General features: G+C 26.7%; 1 protein-coding gene across 1 annotated transcript in view; it reads right to left on the bottom strand.

Moving 5' to 3' along the window:
* The window catches only part of LOC114130206 (protein vestigial), a 36902-nt gene extending 19950 nt beyond the window's left edge, over positions 1-16952 (bottom strand). Inside the window, exons 1-3 of the mRNA XM_027995125.2 lie at positions 16272-16952; positions 5172-5406; positions 3434-3652 (exon numbers count right to left, since the gene is read on the bottom strand). Coding sequence (XP_027850926.1) covers positions 3434-3652; positions 5172-5406; positions 16272-16400 — 583 coding nt within the window. The 5' untranslated portion in view covers positions 16401-16952. The remainder of the gene's footprint in view (positions 1-3433; positions 3653-5171; positions 5407-16271) is intronic.
* Positions 16953-23221: the final 6269 nt, after the last annotated feature.

Genomic DNA, 23221 nt, shown 5'->3' with positions numbered 1-23221 from the left:
TTTAGTAAAAATTGTAAAGCCTCAATGGTTATAATTATTTTTGAATTACAACAAAATCCTTTTTACCTTTTAGTTAGGAAAGTATTTCCGTCGTCTATAACATACTTTTGATTTTACTTGATTATTTAGAAAATAACTATTAAGTACTTACCCCAAAATATTAACTAGATCTAATGTATTAACATGATTAGATACATTTAAATATGTAGGTACAGCATTATGAATCAAAAAATTGAACTAATGTTTGTAATATGACAATAAACATCTAATTAACTAATGATTGATTAAAAAAATATTTTTAATAAAAATTATAAAACTACGTTATTTGAAAATGTATTCATCAATTAAAACGTTGTTACGTTAATCGTTCAATTTGTTTACTATTAGGTATATGATTTTAATTATAGAACTTTAGTGTATTATACAAATTTTTAATTAATGAATATATGTCGAGGTATTTATAAATTATATTTTACATACGCATAATTGCAAAAAATAAAACGCACGTGACTTTACGTTCCACTGATAGGATTTATAGAAATATTAATTGACTGATAAAATTTAAACATTTAAAATGTTTATCGCTAGAAATAATTAATAGGTACAAATGTTAATGCAAGAATAGTTATTTAAGTTTGAAATTTCTTATTACAAAGATATCTACAGATATTTAGGTATACCTATACAAAAAGTGTAGGTATATTACACATAGTCATAATATGGAATCTCAACATCAATATTTTAGTTTAATTGTAAATATAGGTCAATTATTTGATTTTTATGATAGAATTTTTCTGTATCATATGCAATAAATAGGTAGTTAATTGTTAAAAAAAATCATTTTGTCATTTTATACCTATAATAAAAATAATTTAGGTACTATAATAATAAATAAATAATAATAATTTTCCAATTAATATTCATAAAATAAATAAAGTAATTACAGATTTAATTTGTAATTAATAATTACAATTAGTCCAAACAATTATTACTTGCTATTATGTTCAACACAACATATTAACTACGAAATGATTAGATATACACAATATAATACACAACAATCTAAACGTTGTATCAGTAGGATTAGGTATATAATGTTGTTTCCAATATTTCTTAAAATTTTTTTTTTTTAATGGTTTACGACATATATTTTCATCTTACGACAGAGTGTGATTGTATCTCTAACAGGATTTTTTAAGGTGACCCTAGGTTAAATTAATCACATTAATTCTTGTTTGTGTGTGTGTGTGTGTGTGTGTGTGTGTGTGTGTGTGTGTGTGTGTGTGTGTATTTTGATCAATCGTGGATAAACAATGTATTAGGTATACACAAAAACATTATACGGTGAACAATTTTAGCGGTGTGTTTCCAGCGTATCAATGTTAAAATAATATATATAGTATATACAATATAAAAAAACATTTAAGTGATGACTACTAAAATATATTATACTTTAAAGAAATGTTTAAACTATAATTTGTTTTCAGAAGTATACAATCAATTCATGTTAATTATTCAAAGTACCTACCTCAATAACATTAAACAATCATATATTTTAATGTACCTATAATTAATACAAAATTTAGTCTATTAAATAAAACTCCAGATTTTATCGGATTATATTTTCAGTATAATTTAAGTAAATATTTTAGCCTCAACAAACATTGACCAAATGTCATTGAAATTATAAAGTACCTATATAAATATATTATTAAAATAGTAAATAATGCCGAGTTTCATAAAAATTAGTAAATTTTATAATATAATCATGAATATTCTAGTATTAGTTATTTTATAAAACTGTCTCCAGATTTATGAAAAATTAGTCTTAACGATTTTGTGTTGATTTAAAGTAAAAGATACTGCTATAAAATAATAGGCTTTTATCTAAAACATTATTTAAAATAAGTAGATACCTAATATTTGATTCCATTTAGTTTTTCTTAAAATTTGACTGTATAATACTATAAAACACTCGATACATCTTTATGTTTGGCTTCAATGAATAGCACGCGCGATTAGTGTCCTCGGAGCTTGACGATATGTAATGATATCGTAAAAAAAATAAGTAATGTATCGTCGACGCTAGTTTGGCGTGTGTTATTCCATATACGCTCACACGCGCATTTGCTTGTATACGCAGTGCTCGTGCGTGTGTATGTGCGCGCGCGCGCGTAGATATATGATTCTTGCATGAAGAACCAGTTTATTTGCGATGGAAGACGCATTCCTATAGGAGGTGTTTTACAAGTGAAAGAGTTTTCTTGTACTAATTAAAAACCTATTAAAATAATGCTCAATTCTCACGCGGTCAGTATATATAACAATAAATAATGTGTCGCCGCGACTCGCGAGATGGAAACAGAAGAACAATTTTTCGAGAGAAGTATAAAAAAAAAGAAAAAACGGCTGCGGTCTGAGATGTTAAGTTTTTTCACTCCAAAGCGAAAACGCATTCTCAGTCATAAGGTCATTCCCAACATCGCCGGCGGTTTATGTGTTTTACGCGCGGCAGACTTAAAGAAAATAATGTTATATTAATATATTATATTATAGAGTAGGTAAGGAAAGCGAGAAAAAGAAATATTCCTACGGTAGGTATATATAACTATTGTACTTCTTCTATAAGTAAGTCTTCTCAAATCTCAATACTACTGTTAAAGATCACTAATCAATATGTAAAGGTTTGGATACGTTGTTGGTCTATATATCAGCGATTCCTAAATTGGCGATAATTATCACCCCCAAGTGGTTAAATGGGATTTTCTTAGCGGTTAAGACAGGACAGTTTATTATTTTATTTTATATACTATTTATTATTATTAACTCAGTATCATTTATTCATTAACGTATACTACGATTGTAGTATTGTAATAATATAATTAATAATAATATGTAGGTACCAATAGCTCTGGCAGTTTAACGGTATATACTGCGATAATTAATAAATTAAAAATTATTATTTCGTTTTTTTTTTTTTAACTGAATTTTTTTTTGGAGAGGAGGAGAATTTAATATCTAATATCTAATCCAATATATGGGTAATAGTCTCAAAAAGGTTGGGAACCGCTGGATTATACTCATAGACAGTGGTTGAAGTGAATACAGAGGGATGGCATACCGCCATTTATTATAATTTATATCTACATTTTTCATCCCTCCGCTTATAGGTATGGGTATAGGTATAATATAGATGTTATATAACAATAGTATAAAAGTTTAGGCATCCCTCCACTTATTTTGAGCCACTTTAACCACTTTTATGAATCATAAAACACCGCTCCCTCTTGAATTTACCAATTATCCAAGTTGTGAAATATAGTATGATATACTATATTAGTATTATTACATTATATTCGTTATATAACTATATTAAATATTATGTATTAATTAAAAGCGTTTAAATTGAAATCAAAACTGTTTAGTAATTTACCTTTGGTCGACGTTTGATGGGCGTTGTTGAGTTTTTGATCGCTGTTCAACGCCCTGGAAAAGTGTTCGTCTACCACGGTGGCGACGTCTCCGGTATAGTGGGTGAACACCACGCAATTTACCGACACGTATTGCGCGTGTGCGGCGGCACGCCTGTCCCCGCGCGTTCTAGAATCCTCCTGCACGTTGTCATCGTCCTCATCCATTTCAGTACGAGCATCTACAAAAAAAAACACCAACCACCAAAAAACATAAATAAAAGTCTTTGAGAACAAAAAAAATATAAAACTTTTTAAATCCATCATCATAATCTGTTCATTATGTCTTATTTTCTGTTTTCGTCTTAATTCTGTTAACGACACGAACAACAAGGAAAAAAACAGTTTAAAACTATCCCTCTTTTGAATACATTACCACCTCGTTAAGTCACCGTGGACTGAATTACAATTCGGTATAAAACTTCTGAAAAAGGACGATTTATGTACCACAATTATGCGTTGTATATTATAAAATAATGTTTATTAAGACGCCTCTGTGTTTTACAAGACGACAAAGCAGATTAATCTCAATATCACAAAGATAAAGCATCCTTGGGCACGTTAATTGAAGAGGATGCTTTGGGGCGATGAATATTGTCTTTTGTGAACGCTTCTAAGTATTTTAAGGATATTTATACATAACACGCTTTGTTTAAGAACTACACAGCTATAAGTATTTTAAAAAATTACAAAACACTCGGAAATAACTTATAACTATTATCTGAAGTATACTCCAAAATTATTTTAGATAAGTATCTAAAAATTATAAAATATTAATTTTAATATTTTTTTCTTAATAAATTTACAATACATATTAATAATCTTATATAAAATAGAAAACTATAATATATAATGTAGACTGAAGTCTAAAATTAAATAAAATATTAAAGCTATATCTTCAGCAGGTGTATGTAATATATAATTACGTTTCGTTGTTTATTGAAAATTTCAATATAAAACCTATAGGATATGAATTTTATGGAAATATAAATTACATTAGATTGACACCAATACTGGAAGCATCATATTATCTTTCACGTTTTATATGAAATATATGAAACGAGACTGTAGGTGTTGTTATATTGTTATATATAAATATATATAAATTATAAAGCGACTGCTAAGACAATCGATAAGCATGACTCGTTGGGATATCGGAGTATTTAGAATTGTACATTAGGTTATAGGTACGTCTATAACACATACATGATTCTTTTTCTCTTTATATAAACTTCTTTATGATATAATAGTTTTATTATTGATTTCTCAGGATACAATAATTGTATACATTTTTTAAACATTAAACTTCTTTATGGAGTCGTTAATAATCGATAAATATTTTATAATCAAGGTAATGTATTATCTATTTATTAACCAAAATATTTATTATTTGAAAACTTTAAAATATACACACAATCGAAATATATAATACGCTCTAAAGTATTCATTTTTATATTCTTGTTAACTTCATATGTTGGTTTGTGAACTACCAATTAATAACTTTAGCTTTTAAATTGTAACTTACATATATTTTTTTTTATATAGTTATAATATAAATCGTTTTATTTATATTATAATAAAATATAACTTTTATTTTTTATAAAATTAATTGCTCATTTTCATATACTTCATGACTTCTAATTTGTACAAAAGTTAATTATTATTACGGCTATATTATTTTATTATTATTATTATAATTACCGTCTCTGGATGTGTCCTCTTCCTTGTGCACTACTGAAACGCTATTGGCTGTGGCCGGCGAGGATGCAGGGCTCGCGATTCCTCCAACAGGGCCCACGCTGGACGCTCCGGATCCAACGCTGCTATGGTGTGAGTCCGTATGATCTGTAATTGTTGTCCATCTGTTAGCTGGTGAGTCTCCACCGCCAATTGGCGAAGATGTGGATGCTTGTTGGTGCGTTTCCAACGCTCTCAACTGTAAACGAAAGCGTTGTTTGAATGGTATAATACTATAATATACAAAAACCATAATTTATAGCATTGAAATGCACAATGTGTTCACTTCAAGTGGTACTACTAAATATTTTAAATGGATGGCCTTAAATGGGCCATCAATGGGTTTAAATGGGATTTTTGGAAGGTGAAAGGGAGTATTTAAAATACAATTTTTGTCAGTATCTAATTTTTTTAACTATTTCTATAAGGATATACCTACCCAATGCAAGTTATTTTTTTTTCAAATAACAACGCCAATATTTTTTTCAGATTTACATTATTTTTATTATTATTATTGTCATTATTTTGTGTACCTACATAATCATTTTGTTTAAAAATATTTTTAAAGTTACCTATAAAATAGACAAGGTTAGAGTAAATAAAAAATACTGTACATTATGTAGGCAGAGTCTATTATCAGTATCTACAAGTTAAGGTTGTTATATTTTACGAATAATAGGTTTTTCACTATATACCTATAAAGTTATTTAAATCAAAACATAATATTGCATTTATTATTATACTAATATCGAAATCTGCCTATCGATATTCATCAACACATAAAATACTATAATTTGAAAATTTCGTTTCACAAAATACAATAAATCACAAAAATACAATAATATCTACAATAAGTTAATGTATTTTTGCATTAATTATGTTAGATATTAGATTGAGATATAATCATATTTTATTTAATCATAGATAGTTTAATAATTATTATTATTTGCTATCATAAATTCTTAACTATAGACATCGTGGAGACGTGTTGATTAAATTAAAAACAATTATCCACTGTTGCGGCTTAGCCTTTTAAACTAATGACGATCAATTAATATTAGTTATTATTATTACACAATGCAAGTCAAACGAGTGCTGAGAAACCGGTTGAGTGTAAAGGACACGCGGATGAAAAAAAAAGTGGTAGCCCAAACTTTTTTCTACCGAAAAATATCAATTGTCTTATCATCATACTACCTTTCGTATAATATAACAGTCCATTGTAGGAAAAAAATAATAAAGAAAAAATAAAAATAATAATAATATAAGAATAAAAAAAAATCTAAACAAGAATAAATTGTAAGATGGACCAGATACAGTATAGGAATGCGGAGTCGGGCCGGACTTAAAAGAGCATTCCTCGTGTCCCGGCACACACCGGCTGCCTCTGATGACCATAAATCAACATGGATACATACCCGTATATACCTATAACACAGTATTTGTACGTACACTAAACTTTACAACGCGCGGTAATTTTTTATACTTTGTTTTGTATAAATAGTATTTTTTCGTTTCTCCCATACACCGGATCCCGTTATACGAATTAATACGATAACACTACATTAAATGTATATGATTTTTCCTCATTTTATAAGGAAACAGTCAAGATTTTCCACGAACATGGTATTATTATTATTATAACATTAAATATTTCTCGGTTGGGGATTTTTTTTTTTTTTTTTTGATAGGGGCGCCGCAATACACAGTAGCACGGAGAAACGGAATCCCACTCATCTCAGCCATTCCAATTTGTTCATTAGGCTTGGTTCATATAAAAATATTTCAAATGTTTCTTTCGTGTACACTGTACATAGCATTTTATGCATACGAGTATTTTCACGTTCACTCATTGCGCTCTCCTTGCAGTATGCGTCAAAGAAATATTTTCACACGGCCTTTAGAAAATATACGAACTCTCAAAGAAGAACTAAACATAAACTCAATCTAACCTTCGAAATAAAACACGGTAGATATATTATAGTAAGTATACAATAATACAACCTGATAACTTTAAACGGAGTTTGCAACTAAGAATTATTTTGTTAATATGCCATGCATGTTAAATAAATAACAATATTATAATGGCCAACATAATAACTCATTATCACCAAATATTAGAAATAACTTTTTGACTGTACGGGTATAAAAAATATACTAAAAAATGTATTATGTGCACAATCAAAAAATAATATAATTAATATTAATTATATCATACTATGATAGTTATAACTACCTATACTAAATTGTCTATATTATATTTTATAACTATATAAAATATAATTTTATCACGCACGTTTATTCATAAATCCATCAGCGAATAAAAATATCCAGGGTGAGAGTTAACCATAATCGAACAATTCATAAGATTACAATAATACCATCATTTGTTTACATTTTTTGTTTATAATCTTAAGTTAAAATCATTAGTATTTATCATTATTGATAATACCTTCTAAATCGTTACACCATAAAATTACTACTAAATTTGTCTATATCTAGTTGCTAAAAAGTTTATAAGTTTATACCTACCTAGATAGTATTTTTATAATTTATATAATTAACTTAACAAAAGTACACAAACCAATGCTAAATGGTAACTAGAATTATTTTAAATATATTTAAAAAAGTATTTTCACAGATATTATTTAAATAGTTATTTGAACATAGTTGAATAACCTGTATATTTTAATATCAAGGTTTATCTTTATTACCTAGGTATCTAGTATCTAACAAAACACACACAAAACTAATTTTTTCCAAACAAAATATAATATACGTAGGTATCTATTCTTAGATTGATTACTTAGGTATTTTTCAACTCAGAACATAATATAATTAGAACTATTTGAAGCTTTAACTTTTATACTTAATAAAAAGATAATGTGTATGGATAATGTATTAATACATATAATTATTGGTAAGATATATAGTTAAAACTTGAGTATTGAATAATATAATAATGTATTTATTGCAATTTCGTTTAAACATTAATTAATTTACAAACGTATAGCCACCTAAATAGTAATCATCTATCTAGTAGTAATAAGAATTACATTTTAAAATGTAATTACCTAAATTAATTAATATCCAAACACGTTTAAATAAATAAATAATATAGAAGATATTATCATACTAGAATATATATATATAAATTAATTTTATAGAATGTACCATTTTTTAATATCAAGGAACTAACAATACCTTAAAACAAAACATTGTTTTTAAAAATAATCACGTATCGAGAAGGTTGTCAACATAATACGGCAATTCAGGAGCGTGTAGTATAAATTTGTCCATACCAATAATATTATCCTGTTTCTCCAACATTCTACAAATAATTCACAACCGTAGTCGACACATTTTAACAAAAATATTTTATAAACTTACTTTTAGTTTTTATTTCCACCCTAAATATATTCTTATAATGTACATATTTACATAACAAATTTCTTAATTAAGTAATAAACTTGTTTTAACATTTATCTGAAAATATGTTATTTAGGTGCATATATTATATGACTCTAATGAATAAATGCCACACGCGCATTTATTGTCTTTTTGTTCAAAAACACGACATAAAAAATTTCCATTCCGTAATTTGTGATGAAATTTGTCAGTTTTAATATTAAAACGGATGACTATAATTCCATATTATCAAAATTAAGAAAATTAATTAATTTTAAGTTAAGAAAATATTATGTACTTAGTTGCCACTTTAAATATTTAGTTTAAAATGTTAATCGTTGTTACCATAAATACAAAATCAAAGGCAGATATATTTGATAATAGTAACATAAGCTATTATCATCATCAAATTACAAATATTAATATACTAAACCTTCCTATATGTCTATTATATTCTTAATATTAAACAGTTTTTGTACTTTTCATATCTTTAGAGATCAAAATGTGTTAAATTTGTAATCTATACACAGAAAAGAGAAATATATAATTCCAGCCATAAAACGAACTCTATCTGTATTAGGTATCTCATTACATTTATGAATAGAACTAAAAGCTAAATATGTTTGACATTTATCATATTCATTAAATTATTATTATAAACAGTTAATTTATGGATCTGAATATGTATAGTAGGTATTAATGTATCATTCAAGTGATGCGCATAATCCCCCGTAAGTAACATTTTAAGGTGGTACCTACACAAAATTAAAAACGAAATGTTTATTACGACATTAATAAAAGTTTAATGTTATTTCAAGTTTCAACATATAAATATAAATAAGCTTAATTATATACCTTACTATTATTTACATAATTCAAATTTGTATTGATATATTAAAGTTACCTAGTTAAAATAAATTTTAATAATTAGGTACAGGAATAAAATACAAACAAATATCTATAAATAAATGTTCGGTATCCTAATGTACGAGTAGTTAAACAAATTATTTAATGATATCCAAGCCATTATAGGTATTAATAATATCATGGTAATATTTATAAATTATAATTCAATATTATTTTTCCAGTGGGGGGAATTCTCCTTCTTACCCAACCTCCTTTTAACGGATGTTTATGTAGTAATGTATATAGGTACCTCCATAATTCTACATTTAATATAATTATACATAAATGTATGTATAAGCTGTACTTACAAAATATATATGCTCTACTCTCAACAAACTCAAATTGTTATGTAATATAATAAAGTAAATTGGTGTTCATTTCTAATACAGCTGATTTTAAAGAGATTTTACAATGCAAGTTGGTTAATTAGAAATATTCAAACGTTCATTGCATAAAATATATTTAATTTTTTTTTCTAATGTTTGCGATTAAATTGATATTTCGTTATAAATGAATAGTAAAAAACACATTTAAAATATTATATCGATTTACCTTAAAAATGCTTGGGTTGATACGGAACTTATACAACATAATACAGCATTGTAGATGTAATAATATATATAAATATATGAACATTGAACATAAGTAAAATAATATTATAGTTAAATCATACAATTATTTTAGTTTTTGCTATTTTTTATCAACATATTATATACATATATTATAGAAAATGATTAATCATTTATACTTAATAAAGAAATTTTATTAAGATAATACAAGTTCCAATAAATATTGTACAATAGCATTGAAATTTTGTTAATAAATTGCCATTCGCGCGTATTTTTGTTGAAGGATAATAGCACTTGTTAACAGATATCAAATTTAATCGACCAACATTAACTAGTATCGTTGTCTCTCTATCCGTATTGGATTTTAAGACAAGTTTTCCAAAACAACCGGTTCCACGTTTATATGTGATAGTATATGAGTATACCTACATCGAAAATAGGTAATGATCAACCAAGAAAAAAATTTTATAAAGTGTGCTCAACCCATAAAAAAGTAGAAATCATATACATATATAATATATATATTTATAATTATTATTATATTATAGGCAGTTGATTAGATCTGTATGTTTACTATCAAGACGTGTTTGAAATACAATAATAATGCAGGTACCTATATCATTTCATATTAAATTAATCAACTGCAACGAGAACACGTGCAACACTAGCTGCCCCGCGTTATGATTGAGGAGAATTTCAAAAGTTCAACAGTATTAATTACTTCTTAGTCAAAGTCTTGTATAATAAAAAATATTTCAAGCATTACGAGGCCGTTAGTTTAAGAATATAAAAACCATTATGTTTTATTAAATGTTTGAATCTGCAGTAGAGGCAGATACAAATAAGTAGGTATATACTATACCTAAACTTTATAATGGTCTTGTGTAAACTGACATTAATGATTTCGAATAATCAAAATATGAATGTACCTATTGTGCAACATACACTAAATTTTTTTTTTTTTTTATTTGTCAAATGTATTCAAAATAATTATTTTTAACAAATTACATGAGTTGGAGTATGAGTGTTTGACACTTATAAGAGAACTTAGATAAAATAAAACAGAGGGTAAAATAACTTTCATAACTCTAATAAACATTTTGATTATATTGTTCATGTTATAAACGTAGGTCATAAGTGTCTGTTTATTAGTGATTATATTTTAGACTTACAAAATATTGTAATAAATTCAACTAAAAATAACCAAAATATTTAATGCTTTTACAATATATATATAATATATATTAGATAATCTATATCCACTTAGTTATTTTACAAAAATATTCTAAAATAAATATACCTAACATAGATAAAATAGCTATTGTTTTTGAAAAAAAAAGTATACAACGTTTTCCAGAACATCCTTATAATGTCTTTCAAAAAACTCACCATGGACAAATCTATAATATTTCCATTTTTCAACGAAAACAATTTCTACAGTTAAATGATGTTAACAAGGCGAGTAATCAATTTTCATAAGTCTTGATAGGTAGTAGCAATATAAAATTATTTAATATATTATTATTTACAATGACAATGTGGTATGCGCTATTTATCATTTATATACAACAAATGCTATTAAAAAATAACAACATAAAGTAGATATTTATACTGTACTTGCATACAACTGTACGCATGTATCTTAAAAAGTTTTAAATTTGCTATAACGGGAAAATAGTAATATAGTAATAATATTTACTACACAAATTACAATTATAGAATATAGAATAATAAAATTATAGCTAATCAAACTTAAAACAGAGATATCCAAATTATATTTCAATATATGCTTAAAATTAATGTAAATAATCAATTTGTAAAGCAGTGAAACAATTAGGAATTAATAGAACTAAGTTTGCCTTTAATAATAGTACTTTGGTATATGTCATAGTATAAAATCTTTCGTTATTTAACTATTTACAATATTTCAATATTATATTTTCATTTCGTTCTTTAAATCATAAATATTTAATCAAACAATTAATATGAATAAAAAATAAAGGCTAATATATCGCTTCTAAGTGATATTATCAAAGGCGCCGTAGGTGTATATTATTAATGAGAAGGCTTCAAAAATTTAAATTACTCATACTGAAAGTAAAACTATAAAAGTGTCTTGGTTTAAACTTTAACGCTTACAATTTCTATTGGTTCATCAACAACAACCCTACATTAATATTTAGAAAGTTTAATCAAATTAGGGTTCGAACTCCACAACCTTCTTATCTACGAGTATGAGTATTAAACTGTTTGATAAATTACTACGAAAAATATGAAAATTAAATATAAATATAATATATAATAATATAATATGTAAATATAAATCTATTAATGAAAGATAAGGATAATTATATTAATGACAATTTTCAATGTAAAGACTAAAGACCACTTAGGTATAATTGAAAAGAACTCATTGACTAATATCAACGATTAAACATTGAACTATTACCGTTAGTGGATAGTAATCTACAAAATATAGCTAAATATAATGTATAATTTCTTATTAATGTGGTGTAAAATTATGATGTTTAATAATACCAGAGATGGTAACTATGGGTAGTTACATATTATATAGTCTCTGTGTAGATACCACATTATTAATTGTACTGACGAACTTTTGACATTGATTACAGGAATGTTTTGTTAGTTTATTTAAAATCAATTTTATAATCTAAATAATATTATGAATAATATGTGATAATAATAATGATGCCCATCAAAACAATCAAGATTTTAGGAATGAAGTCATACTGATATTCAATTTGAAAATGTTTAGATACTAATTTAAATTATTATTGTGTGACGTACAAATATAAAATATAATATATTATCAATGAATGAATACAATCAAGAATATTTTGACTTAAGAAAATAAAAATGTTTTCATTATATTATTAAAAATAAAATAAATCCAAACGCATTTAAAAAGCTTCAAATTGTCATTAACAAAATTTACAATAAAATCAAAATATAAAAATAAAACCATCATTTTGATTTTATATAATATTATATAAATTAATAAATTAGGGGTAAATTATTACGAGTATACGAGTATAGTATAATATATTATTAAAGTGCGTACGACATTGTAGTTACGTTTAGTACGTAATAATTATTATGCTCTACAAACTCGGGTCTAAAAAGTCCAGATAAAAAACAAAATCTAAAAAAAAAAATTAGTTGAGTATTAAATTTCTAATATTCTGTAACATATATTATTGTACCTTATACTACTGTGATTTGTATATAATGTGTAATACTCTAAATGTTTACTCAATTCAAGTATGTAAGTGTTAAAACTTAATATAGATTATTAACTAAGGTGGAAAAGTTAGGTATTGTTATACAATACAATACAATATTTACCAAATTACTTAACTCTCGGTAATAAATAAAATAAATATTATAAATGATATTTTAACTGATCAAATTTAAATTTAGACCACAATATAATATTTCAAAGTTGAGAATAATAGATATTATTTGTTAAGTTGAGTCTGAAGTTTATAATATTCTCATAACTATCATCAGTACATATCAGTGAGTCCCAATAAAGATTCAGCCACATCAAGTTTGAGATTCGCAGAAAAAATTATGTTTCAATATAAATTTGGATTATTTATATTTAATAAGCACTTCCGAACACAAATTTGGAATTTATATAAACTATAAATTCAATACCTAAAACTTGTAAATCTTAATTATTTTTTTGTATTTACATCAACCAAACAATTACCGCTGTTCGGTGATAAATAAATTAAACTTTAAAGAAATAAAGGATGGAAATTTATAAGTATGCCTTTGAAATAATAAACACATAATATGTTTAGACATTCAACTATTCTTATAATATAACCTAACCCACACTAAATAGTATTATACCTACAGGCTGTACAGACATAGAGTTATATAATATACACCTGCATAAAAATACCATAACTGCGAATTGCGATTATTAATTATTATTATTGATTGTTAGTAATGACTTATTACCGTAGTATCTCTACCATACATTTAACATAAAATGCAATAATACATTTTTTACGTTTTAGGTAGGTTACTATATAACGAATTGTTCGATTTTTAAACCAAACCGAACTACTCTATCAAAACTAAAAAATACCTATATTAGTTTAGTTAATTTTTTTTTTTTTTTTTTGAATTAATTAAAATATAACATTTACAATCTTTACCACATAATAATATAACAAGCAAATAGATTCACAATAGGGAAAAAACTTGAAAAGCTCATAGTATAGAAGCTATATAATATTAGAAACTTTAAGACAGTTCAAATTTATATTTAGGCATATTAATTAATACTCGATTTATAATATTATTTAAATAATTTAATAATAATTTCACAGTCAAAATTATGCATTGAAGTGAAATAAATTAAAATGAATATAAATGTTGTAGGTAATTTTTTTTAGTATAGAGTATAATTAATTATTAAACTTAAAAGTAAGAATATTATAGATAATTATCCGTTTTATAACGTCGATTTTTATCGATAATTTAATTTTTAAGCAAAATAATGTAAAATATCATAACTTAAAGATGCTCATATCTCAGTTAAAAAATTAAAATAACAAGCAAAAATCGAAAAATGAAAAACGAGAAATAATGTTTTTACCTTTAAATATGATAAAAGATTAATTTACTCTAATATTAAAATCAACAACAAATAATTGAAATTAATGAATGTAAATTTGGTATGTAGGTTATTTGTTTTAAGGTGGTGACAATATATTTGTAGGTGCAGCATTCTCTTCATGTTGTTTTTAATTTTTAGAAATCGATTTATCCCTATGATTTGAATGGTTAGATTAGGTTTGAGTTTAATTAAAAAAATACAAGTTTAATTCTGATTTGGTTTGTCCTAATCAGAGTTATAGACAAAACAATAGTTTTAGATTTAAAAAGTAGATAGTTTAGAGGGTGTTGTGAAGTGTAGCTATAATCCCTATAGGCTATAAACATGCATCGGTTAGAGTTCCTAACTACCTATGTATACCTACAATATAATATTATTATTTATTATTATATACTAAGTACTTTTTTTAATATTAAAATATATTTACTATCTACTTTACATGTCAATGCATTAACATTAGGTATACAAGTAACATCAATATCATTATGTTTAAAGGCAACGCCTTGTTTAACATAGACTAGAAAATTAAGCACAGTGACGTAAATCATTTGAATAGGAGACAATTCAGTGACAGAACTTAACACTAAGTTCTCGAACATACTAGTGTTGGATAAACATATATTAACAATATTATCATGTAAGATATGGATTGGTCGACTTGGTCGATTACTATAAAAATCTTAAAATACATAACCTACTAAGGTGGTATTTCAAAAATATGATCCTTAATACTATATGTACCTACGTATAATAAATTTTATAAAATTCTAGTTACAACGCATTCCTATCAAGATTTTTGACTAATCTACATATATTTTTATTTTTATTTCTCCCGTACATTTACGAAAATTCACTACTACCTACATATTACAAGAATTCTAATTTTTATTACTCTAACATTTACACTTACACTGTTAATTTAATTGGTTGATAATATTTTTATATTTCTTATATACCTACTTTTAAATAGGTATACCTATAGTTATTTTAAATTAGGAAAATAATAGCCACAACGGTTTTATCAATGACCTATGAACATGACAAATAGGAATGGGATACCCACATATGCAATGAGTCACAGATACGATAGAACTGTGTACCTACCTCACTAGATATCTATTCTAAAAATACCTAACTTTTTTACACATTAATTTCGTCGTTTAATGGTAAGGAAGACTAGTATTGGATAGTTAATTATACCATCTATAATACATTATTAATACATTTATAAAAATAATTCATTTCTAAACAATTAAAAAATTATGAGGGTACCTAATATACAAATTTTTTGGTTGGTATAAGCAAAATATTTAGTGAAAAAAGTAAATAATGAATAATAGGTAGGTACAGAATGTTTGGCCCTGGGCCCAAAACTGTCTCAATCCGGGCATTGGGAAATTTGATAAAATATTCACGAAAATGACAACCAAGTATAGTGTTGAAGGCACCTGCAATGTGTTACTAGGACATACACGGCGATGTCTATACCTTTATAGATAAGTAAATAACAATATTTTGACTTACGCGATCATATTGATGAGTGAACGGCGCAAAGTGATGATGCGGCGCCCTGGTCGGTGGAGCGGCCGTGCCCGAAGACCTCTGGTACAGATACGGATAATACGCCTGATACATAACCTCTGTGCAGCTCATAGTCCGCACCCGACGCGCGCCCGACACATTTATTTATAATATTGCGTATGGATTAAAAACGGTTTTAACAAGCACGCACGAAGACCACTGAGTATAATACAGATTAATACAATAATGCGATGATAAACGCACGGATCAAAAATTTAAAGGAAAAAACCCGAGAACGTTGAATAAATAATATAGGTGTATTTATATGCAGCAGTACAGCACAATATTATTATCAATCAATTACGTTTACGAACAATTGCAGTTTAACGGGCAACGGCGTCGTGAATTCACGCAATCACTATAATACAGTAAACTCGTAATAGGTAATCGCTCAAAAAAACAGAACAAATAATTTATGCTGTGATCGTTTAAAATGATTTCGTAAAACACAAAAATAATATAAATACTTGAAAAATCACAACGACGACACGATATACGATAGACGCGGTGCGCAGGTGCGTATGTCTGTGCGTGAGCGCGGGGACTGCGGCAATCGGTCTACGTCGCGGAGCGTTTCGGTCACCTCGTGCGGCGCCCGCGTACCGTCGCCGCCACCGTCGGAAAGGCTTGGTTAACCAGCGCCCCCGGACACGCCCACCGCGCCGACCAATCGTTGTCGACAGTCCGTACGTAGGTTCGTCCGCTCGTCGATGTGTCCTGTCAGCCGGACCCGTAGGGGTACAGCCGTACAGGCAAGGTCACCGCGCAACCCTCCGCCGTGTACCCGAGCCACGATGCTACATTTTTGCTGAAAATTAAATATTATATTATTGCATTAAAAATTCAAATACTAAAACATTGAAACCCACCGTGGTATACAGTACCAAAATATTTAGTTAAAACCATCGGAGGTTCCCCCTCCTACTACGACATTGTTTCGTGCCGATTTTCCGTTCATTTGTTCGCGTAGGGAAGTGAGTAATAAAATATTAGTAATTTATATAGGTACCTAATAAAGTAATAAGCTTTATGAACAAATTAAATAGAATCAGTTAAAGCATCTTTAAGATTATATAGGTATATACCTAGTGGTTGGTAGTCAATATAATATTATAATATCCATTGTTATAGGAATATATTAGGTATATTATATAGTACCTATATTGAATAAATTTCATTTAATGCGACTTCAACTATTGTTTAAATATATTAGAGATTTATAATTAGCCATACCATAATAATATAATAGGTATGCGCTAATGCTAAAATACTTATTGCGGGGATTTTCATTTAAAATTTGAATAACTAGAACTTAAACACCCTTAAGAACAAAAAACTTTTAATAAATCTAAACACTTGACAAATATAATATATATATATATATAAAGTTGAGTTTAATTATTAATATGTAGGGAACTAACAAAAATTTGATACCTATTATATGACAATTGACAAAATATAAGATATTAAATAGTACCTATTTAAATTATTTTTTCCAATAGAGGATATCTAACCAGACTAATAAACCATGAATAAATTGTTGATCAAGTAAAAATGAATAGGTACCTATTAATTATTCATGTATTAATATACAACAAAACACTACATGTAAATTGTTTTATTAGAAATATATAAAAACAGTTACATTGAAATTAATTAGGTATATTTTTAAGTATATAAGCACAATTAAAAATATCTTTAATCGTGTATATAAGTATAATAACTATAATTTATGTATACAGTGTACTTACCAATATTATTTTTCTCTGCTGTTGGTTTATCGTCAAAATGTTCGTAAAATATTTTGCTTTTATTTTTCCAGGCCTTTGACTTGGCATTTCTCAAGCTATATATATTCAGCAGTTTAAGTTTTCTATTCTGCATTTTAATTTTCAATAGTATTTATAAATAATTCAGTGTCAATAGATTCGTATCTCGAGTCCATAGTTAGTAAAGAAATTAAAAAATTATAAAACGAAAAAAACAGTTTTCTATATTTGTATTTACGTGATAAAACTGGTTTTTGGTAACTGAAATTTGATAGTAATGATTTTCTCGATCTTTTTCCAACTATACCAACCCCTGCAACCAACCTGCACTGATTGATATTAAATACTTTTTGCATAAATTATAGTATAGTTGGTAAACCGAGACGCGCGTTTTTCTTCCCGCTGAAACGTTCTAACCTTAATCTGCAATTGAGTTTGTTAGACGCCCGTTAAAATGGGTACGCATATATATTTCTTCCAATGCATTCCATAAACGTGCGTTTAAAAACGCTTGTGGAAAAAGATACCCACATAAAATTTTTGCATTATATAAATATTATCTTTCTTTTTCGTGAATAATTCGATTTTGTGTATAGTTAGTTTTTAAATTATATTTCAAGTATATTACTGCATAAAGCTAATTCCCAGATATTTTGACACATATTAGGTATTATTGGTTAATATAATGTATATTATATACGAGTACATTGCATAGACATATGATTTTCAACTCAAATCTAAACTAATCATAATTGACTAGCCTGTTTATATGCATAATTTGTTTTAACATATTTTACAAGATTTCAACTGTATATAATATCAATGAATTATTTAGTACCTATTCAAAGTATTTAAATATTATTTTGTTTATCGTATACGGGTCAAAATACAAATATTATAGTATGTATCTAATATGTATACTTAAAAATTATGTAAAATGCAAACTTAAAAATATATCAATCCGCCTTCTTGACTAAACATTTAATGGAGAGAAACTATTTATAAAACTACAAATTTATAAAATAATTCACCAAGCGTGATCAACCCTCCCTCAGTATTTTACTTTATGAACTCCAAGTTCGCATATTATACTGCCTCCGTCTTATACAAACATATATACAACAAAACAATTAACGTTCGATAGAACAGATTATATATGTATTTTGTCAGCTTTAATATTAGAATTAATTTACCTATTATCAAAATTAAAGGTTAAAACTTAATAAAGATATGAACATTTTTTATTGACTTTATTATTTTTAATACCTACTTATATGTTACTTAAAAATTGAAATATTGAAAAAATCCAACGCTATACATTACTGATAATATCCTAACTTCCAACTTTAATAATAATTAAATTCACTTTAATATTAAAGCTAACAACTCATGATGGTTTCTATACTGAACGCAAATTTGCTAATGCACATTTTATAGGTATATTGAATATATAAAATATATATAATATGTATGTGTGTGTGTGTGTGTGTATGTGTTTAAGACGGAGTAACACTGGCGTGGCGTTCTTCTAAGCATATAGTATATATCTAAAAAAATTCAATAATATTAAAATATGTTTTTAAAGTAAGTATATTTTTAAAAATTTCAAAAATCAAACTATGAATAACTATATAATAAAAGACAAAAAATGAGATGAGCTTTCTTGCAGGAAAATAACGCTTGTTTAGTTATTCACCTTTCACGTTGTCACATTGATAACGTGTTGGTACTTGGTACTTATACCACCTTATACCTAGCTGCAGCAGATATAGATGTAGCCATAAGCGTATAGTATTTACCTACATTTACAATCATGATATGACAAATAAATAAATACATTAACGATAATATTATATATTATTTATACCTACCTATATAAGTATTATAATTTTTTTGCACATAATTCACATGAAAATTATTTTGTAAAAGTACTTATTTCTTAAATTTTAAATTTTATACCTACCGCGCGGTCCGCGATGTCTCTAAGATAAAATATATACCATAGACCAGCTATACTCAGTTCCGTTTCTATACCCTATGGACACGTGGGGCACGTGCTAGGGCCCCCAGCCAAATGAGGACGACCGAATAATCTAAATTACAATTTTAAATTGTAAGCTATAACGTATTAATATTTAATACGACCAGCTATAAAAAAAAAATATTCTAAATTCTGTAAAATAGTTTTTTAATTAATAAAGTAATCATTTATTAAATAAACTTTTGATATTTTTATTCAACATGTGTAGACCTACTAAAAGGGTCCCTTGAGCTCCGGATGCTCATGAGCCCCTGCAAATCTAAAGACGGCACTGGCTATAACCTATAAATTATATAAAGATCAGATATCATATTATGTCAATAATAGTGCAATTCTATTGTAGGTTATAGCCTATAGGTATAATATATCTATAAAATTATCGAAGTTCATATAGTTCATATAGTAATATACTAATATCCATATAGTTCATATATAATGAATAAATTATAGTGTATCTATTATATACCTTGTAAATTTATAATTAATTCACTTTTAAGATAAAACAAAACATTGTCATTATTTCAAGCAGAAATATACGATTTTAAAACTGTCCCACAAAACAAGACATCACCAAAACCGTATAGGTACACTATACTCATTATTCAGTCAGTCTGGCACTCTGCAGCTGTAAGTATTAATCGTACCCTCGCGGTCTTGCCCACTCGTATAGTCGTATAGACGCAAAATGGTAGCCTGTAGGTAGGTACCTACTCATTTAATGTGCAGATAACGAGATAAAGAGAGAGAGAGAGAGAGAGCAGTTGACGTCACCATAATATGATTTATATTATAGCCCATAGGTATATTATTTACAATGGTCAACAGAATGTGCTGCTTTAAATGTAACACTCGTGTAAGTACATGTGTAGTGTACTTACCTACACCCTAATTTTTAAGTGTAAAATCACTACCTACCTAAATATTCAAGCACAGTTTGTAGAGTAAAATATTTTCATCTGTACTAAAGCATTTTTAAAAATTTAATAATCTTTATATTCCACTTTTTTAAATAATTTATTGAAAAATATAAAAAAAATCTATGTAAAAGCTGTAATGCTGTATAATTTTTATCCTCTATCGGGTATTCAACGCGATCTAGTGGTAAACTTTTCTTGTGTAATATTTTAAATCAACTAGTAAAGTAGTAACCAATAAGTGACAAGCCATGTACATACTACAATATTAATCCACTTTGAAAAATTGGTTTTCTATTTATCTATTTTACTCTGCTTTTTATGCTGTTTTGTTAAATATTATTAAAACAATTACCACATGTTTTTAATTATTAGTATGATCTAAATATAATAGAATAGACATGAGACAACAGCTCCAATATTACAATGTATTAACTATTAAGCGTTAAGTGTCACATTCTACTGTGTTAGTATTATTGAGCCAATTGTATAAATATATTTTAATATTCAACTTAAAACAATTTTTTTTTTCACTAAATTAAAAACTGCAATATTTATGATATTTAAACTTTTAATAATTAAATATTAATTTTTTTAATAAATTTAACAGCAGGGTACTTGAAAGTTGACAAAAAAAAATTCAGTACCTATGACTTTTCTTCAATAATTTATCATGCCAATAAAAGCATATTACTGTTTTTATCTTTAGAATAAGGAGTTTGGTTTATCATCTCAATTATCTCTTGGCTCTGGGTCATATACCTAGATACCCGAATGTAGGAAAAAAGCCACGGGAAAAATAATCTACAGAAAAAAAAGCCATGGAAAAAAAGTCAAATTAAAATAATTAAATATATAACTACAATTATAATTAAAGTATTGAATTAGGTATTAATGTATTATTGAAAAATTTTAACATTTAAACAATTCATATTTTTTGTGTAGTAGACGATTTAACCGAGTTTTAATATAGTTGTAAAATTTGTCGGAAAAAGTGTTTTTGTAGTTATACTTGTAAATGAAAACACAGTATCAAGCTGAATACACTTTCGTTCATCAGTTCATTACCTATATTTCCATTAAAGAAAATACACATAGGAAAAAACATTAAAAATAATAGTCTCTAAGTCTCTAATAGTCATTACTCATTAATCTGTATAGGTATCACCACATTCACCATTTTCGATTATCAATAATTTTTAAGTACCTACTCCAGAAACTTTTAGCTGTAAAACATGGTTATAAATAACTAAATTTATTTAGCTAATTAATTAGTTATACTGTATTGTATAATGAGTAGATTTATTTATATTATGTTGAAGTGTTATATAAATCAAAACGTTGAGTAGTGTTCGTAAAATACGAAATGTACATATTTAATATTATAAAATCAAGTATTTTGATCAAAAAATTGTTCACAGAAAAATAAATACAATAAACTTTATTGTAGTCAATAGATTTTCTCGATACTATTAGAATCTAATAAATATTAAATAAGAATTAACACAAATGACAGATCAAAACAGTTCGCTTGGAATGTGTTTTAGCCTTTTAGGTATACTTAAAACAAATATAATTCATGGCAGGTTCTATATTTTTATTCTAAGCTCTAAAGATTAAGTTTATCTAAGTATTATTAATCCTAAATCTAGATAAATTGTAAAAATGAAATTACAATACCTATAACTTAAATAAATTAGTCATTATAGAATTTTTATGCTTAAAAGTAGTATAATATCAGTATTCAGTTGTACAGTTTAGACGTTCCTTTGGACCGATCAGAACGTGAAGTCTAGAGAGTCGGACCATTGTCAGCCCACGAAAACCGGAACGGACAACAACCACGACCGATAAAACATTGTAAGGGCGAATGGCGGGGAATTGTCCCGTCAGACTCCTATTTTTTTATCCTCGTTTTCTATTTTATTTATTGATATATCTGTTAAAGGGGTTAGCCGGAAAATTGTCCCTGCAACCTCTATTGGCTTACAAATTATTTGTATATTATGTTTTTTTATTTCAAATAAACGATGATGGCGCCGCGGAAGTATTGTGAAAACAGTTCCCGCGGCGTCGTTCAAAAAAAAAAAATAAAGACGTTCCCAGAGATTAGGTTAGATTACTACCGTAGTACCGTTTAGAATCTCTTTGAAATTTAACAGCCGATTG

Source organism: Aphis gossypii, chromosome 1 (genome assembly GCF_020184175.1).
Source record: "Aphis gossypii isolate Hap1 chromosome 1, ASM2018417v2, whole genome shotgun sequence".
Classification (NCBI taxonomy): Eukaryota; Metazoa; Arthropoda; class Insecta; order Hemiptera; family Aphididae; genus Aphis; species Aphis gossypii.
Note: the sequence above shows the minus strand (reverse complement) of the source record. Positions and strands in the feature narration are given on the sequence as shown.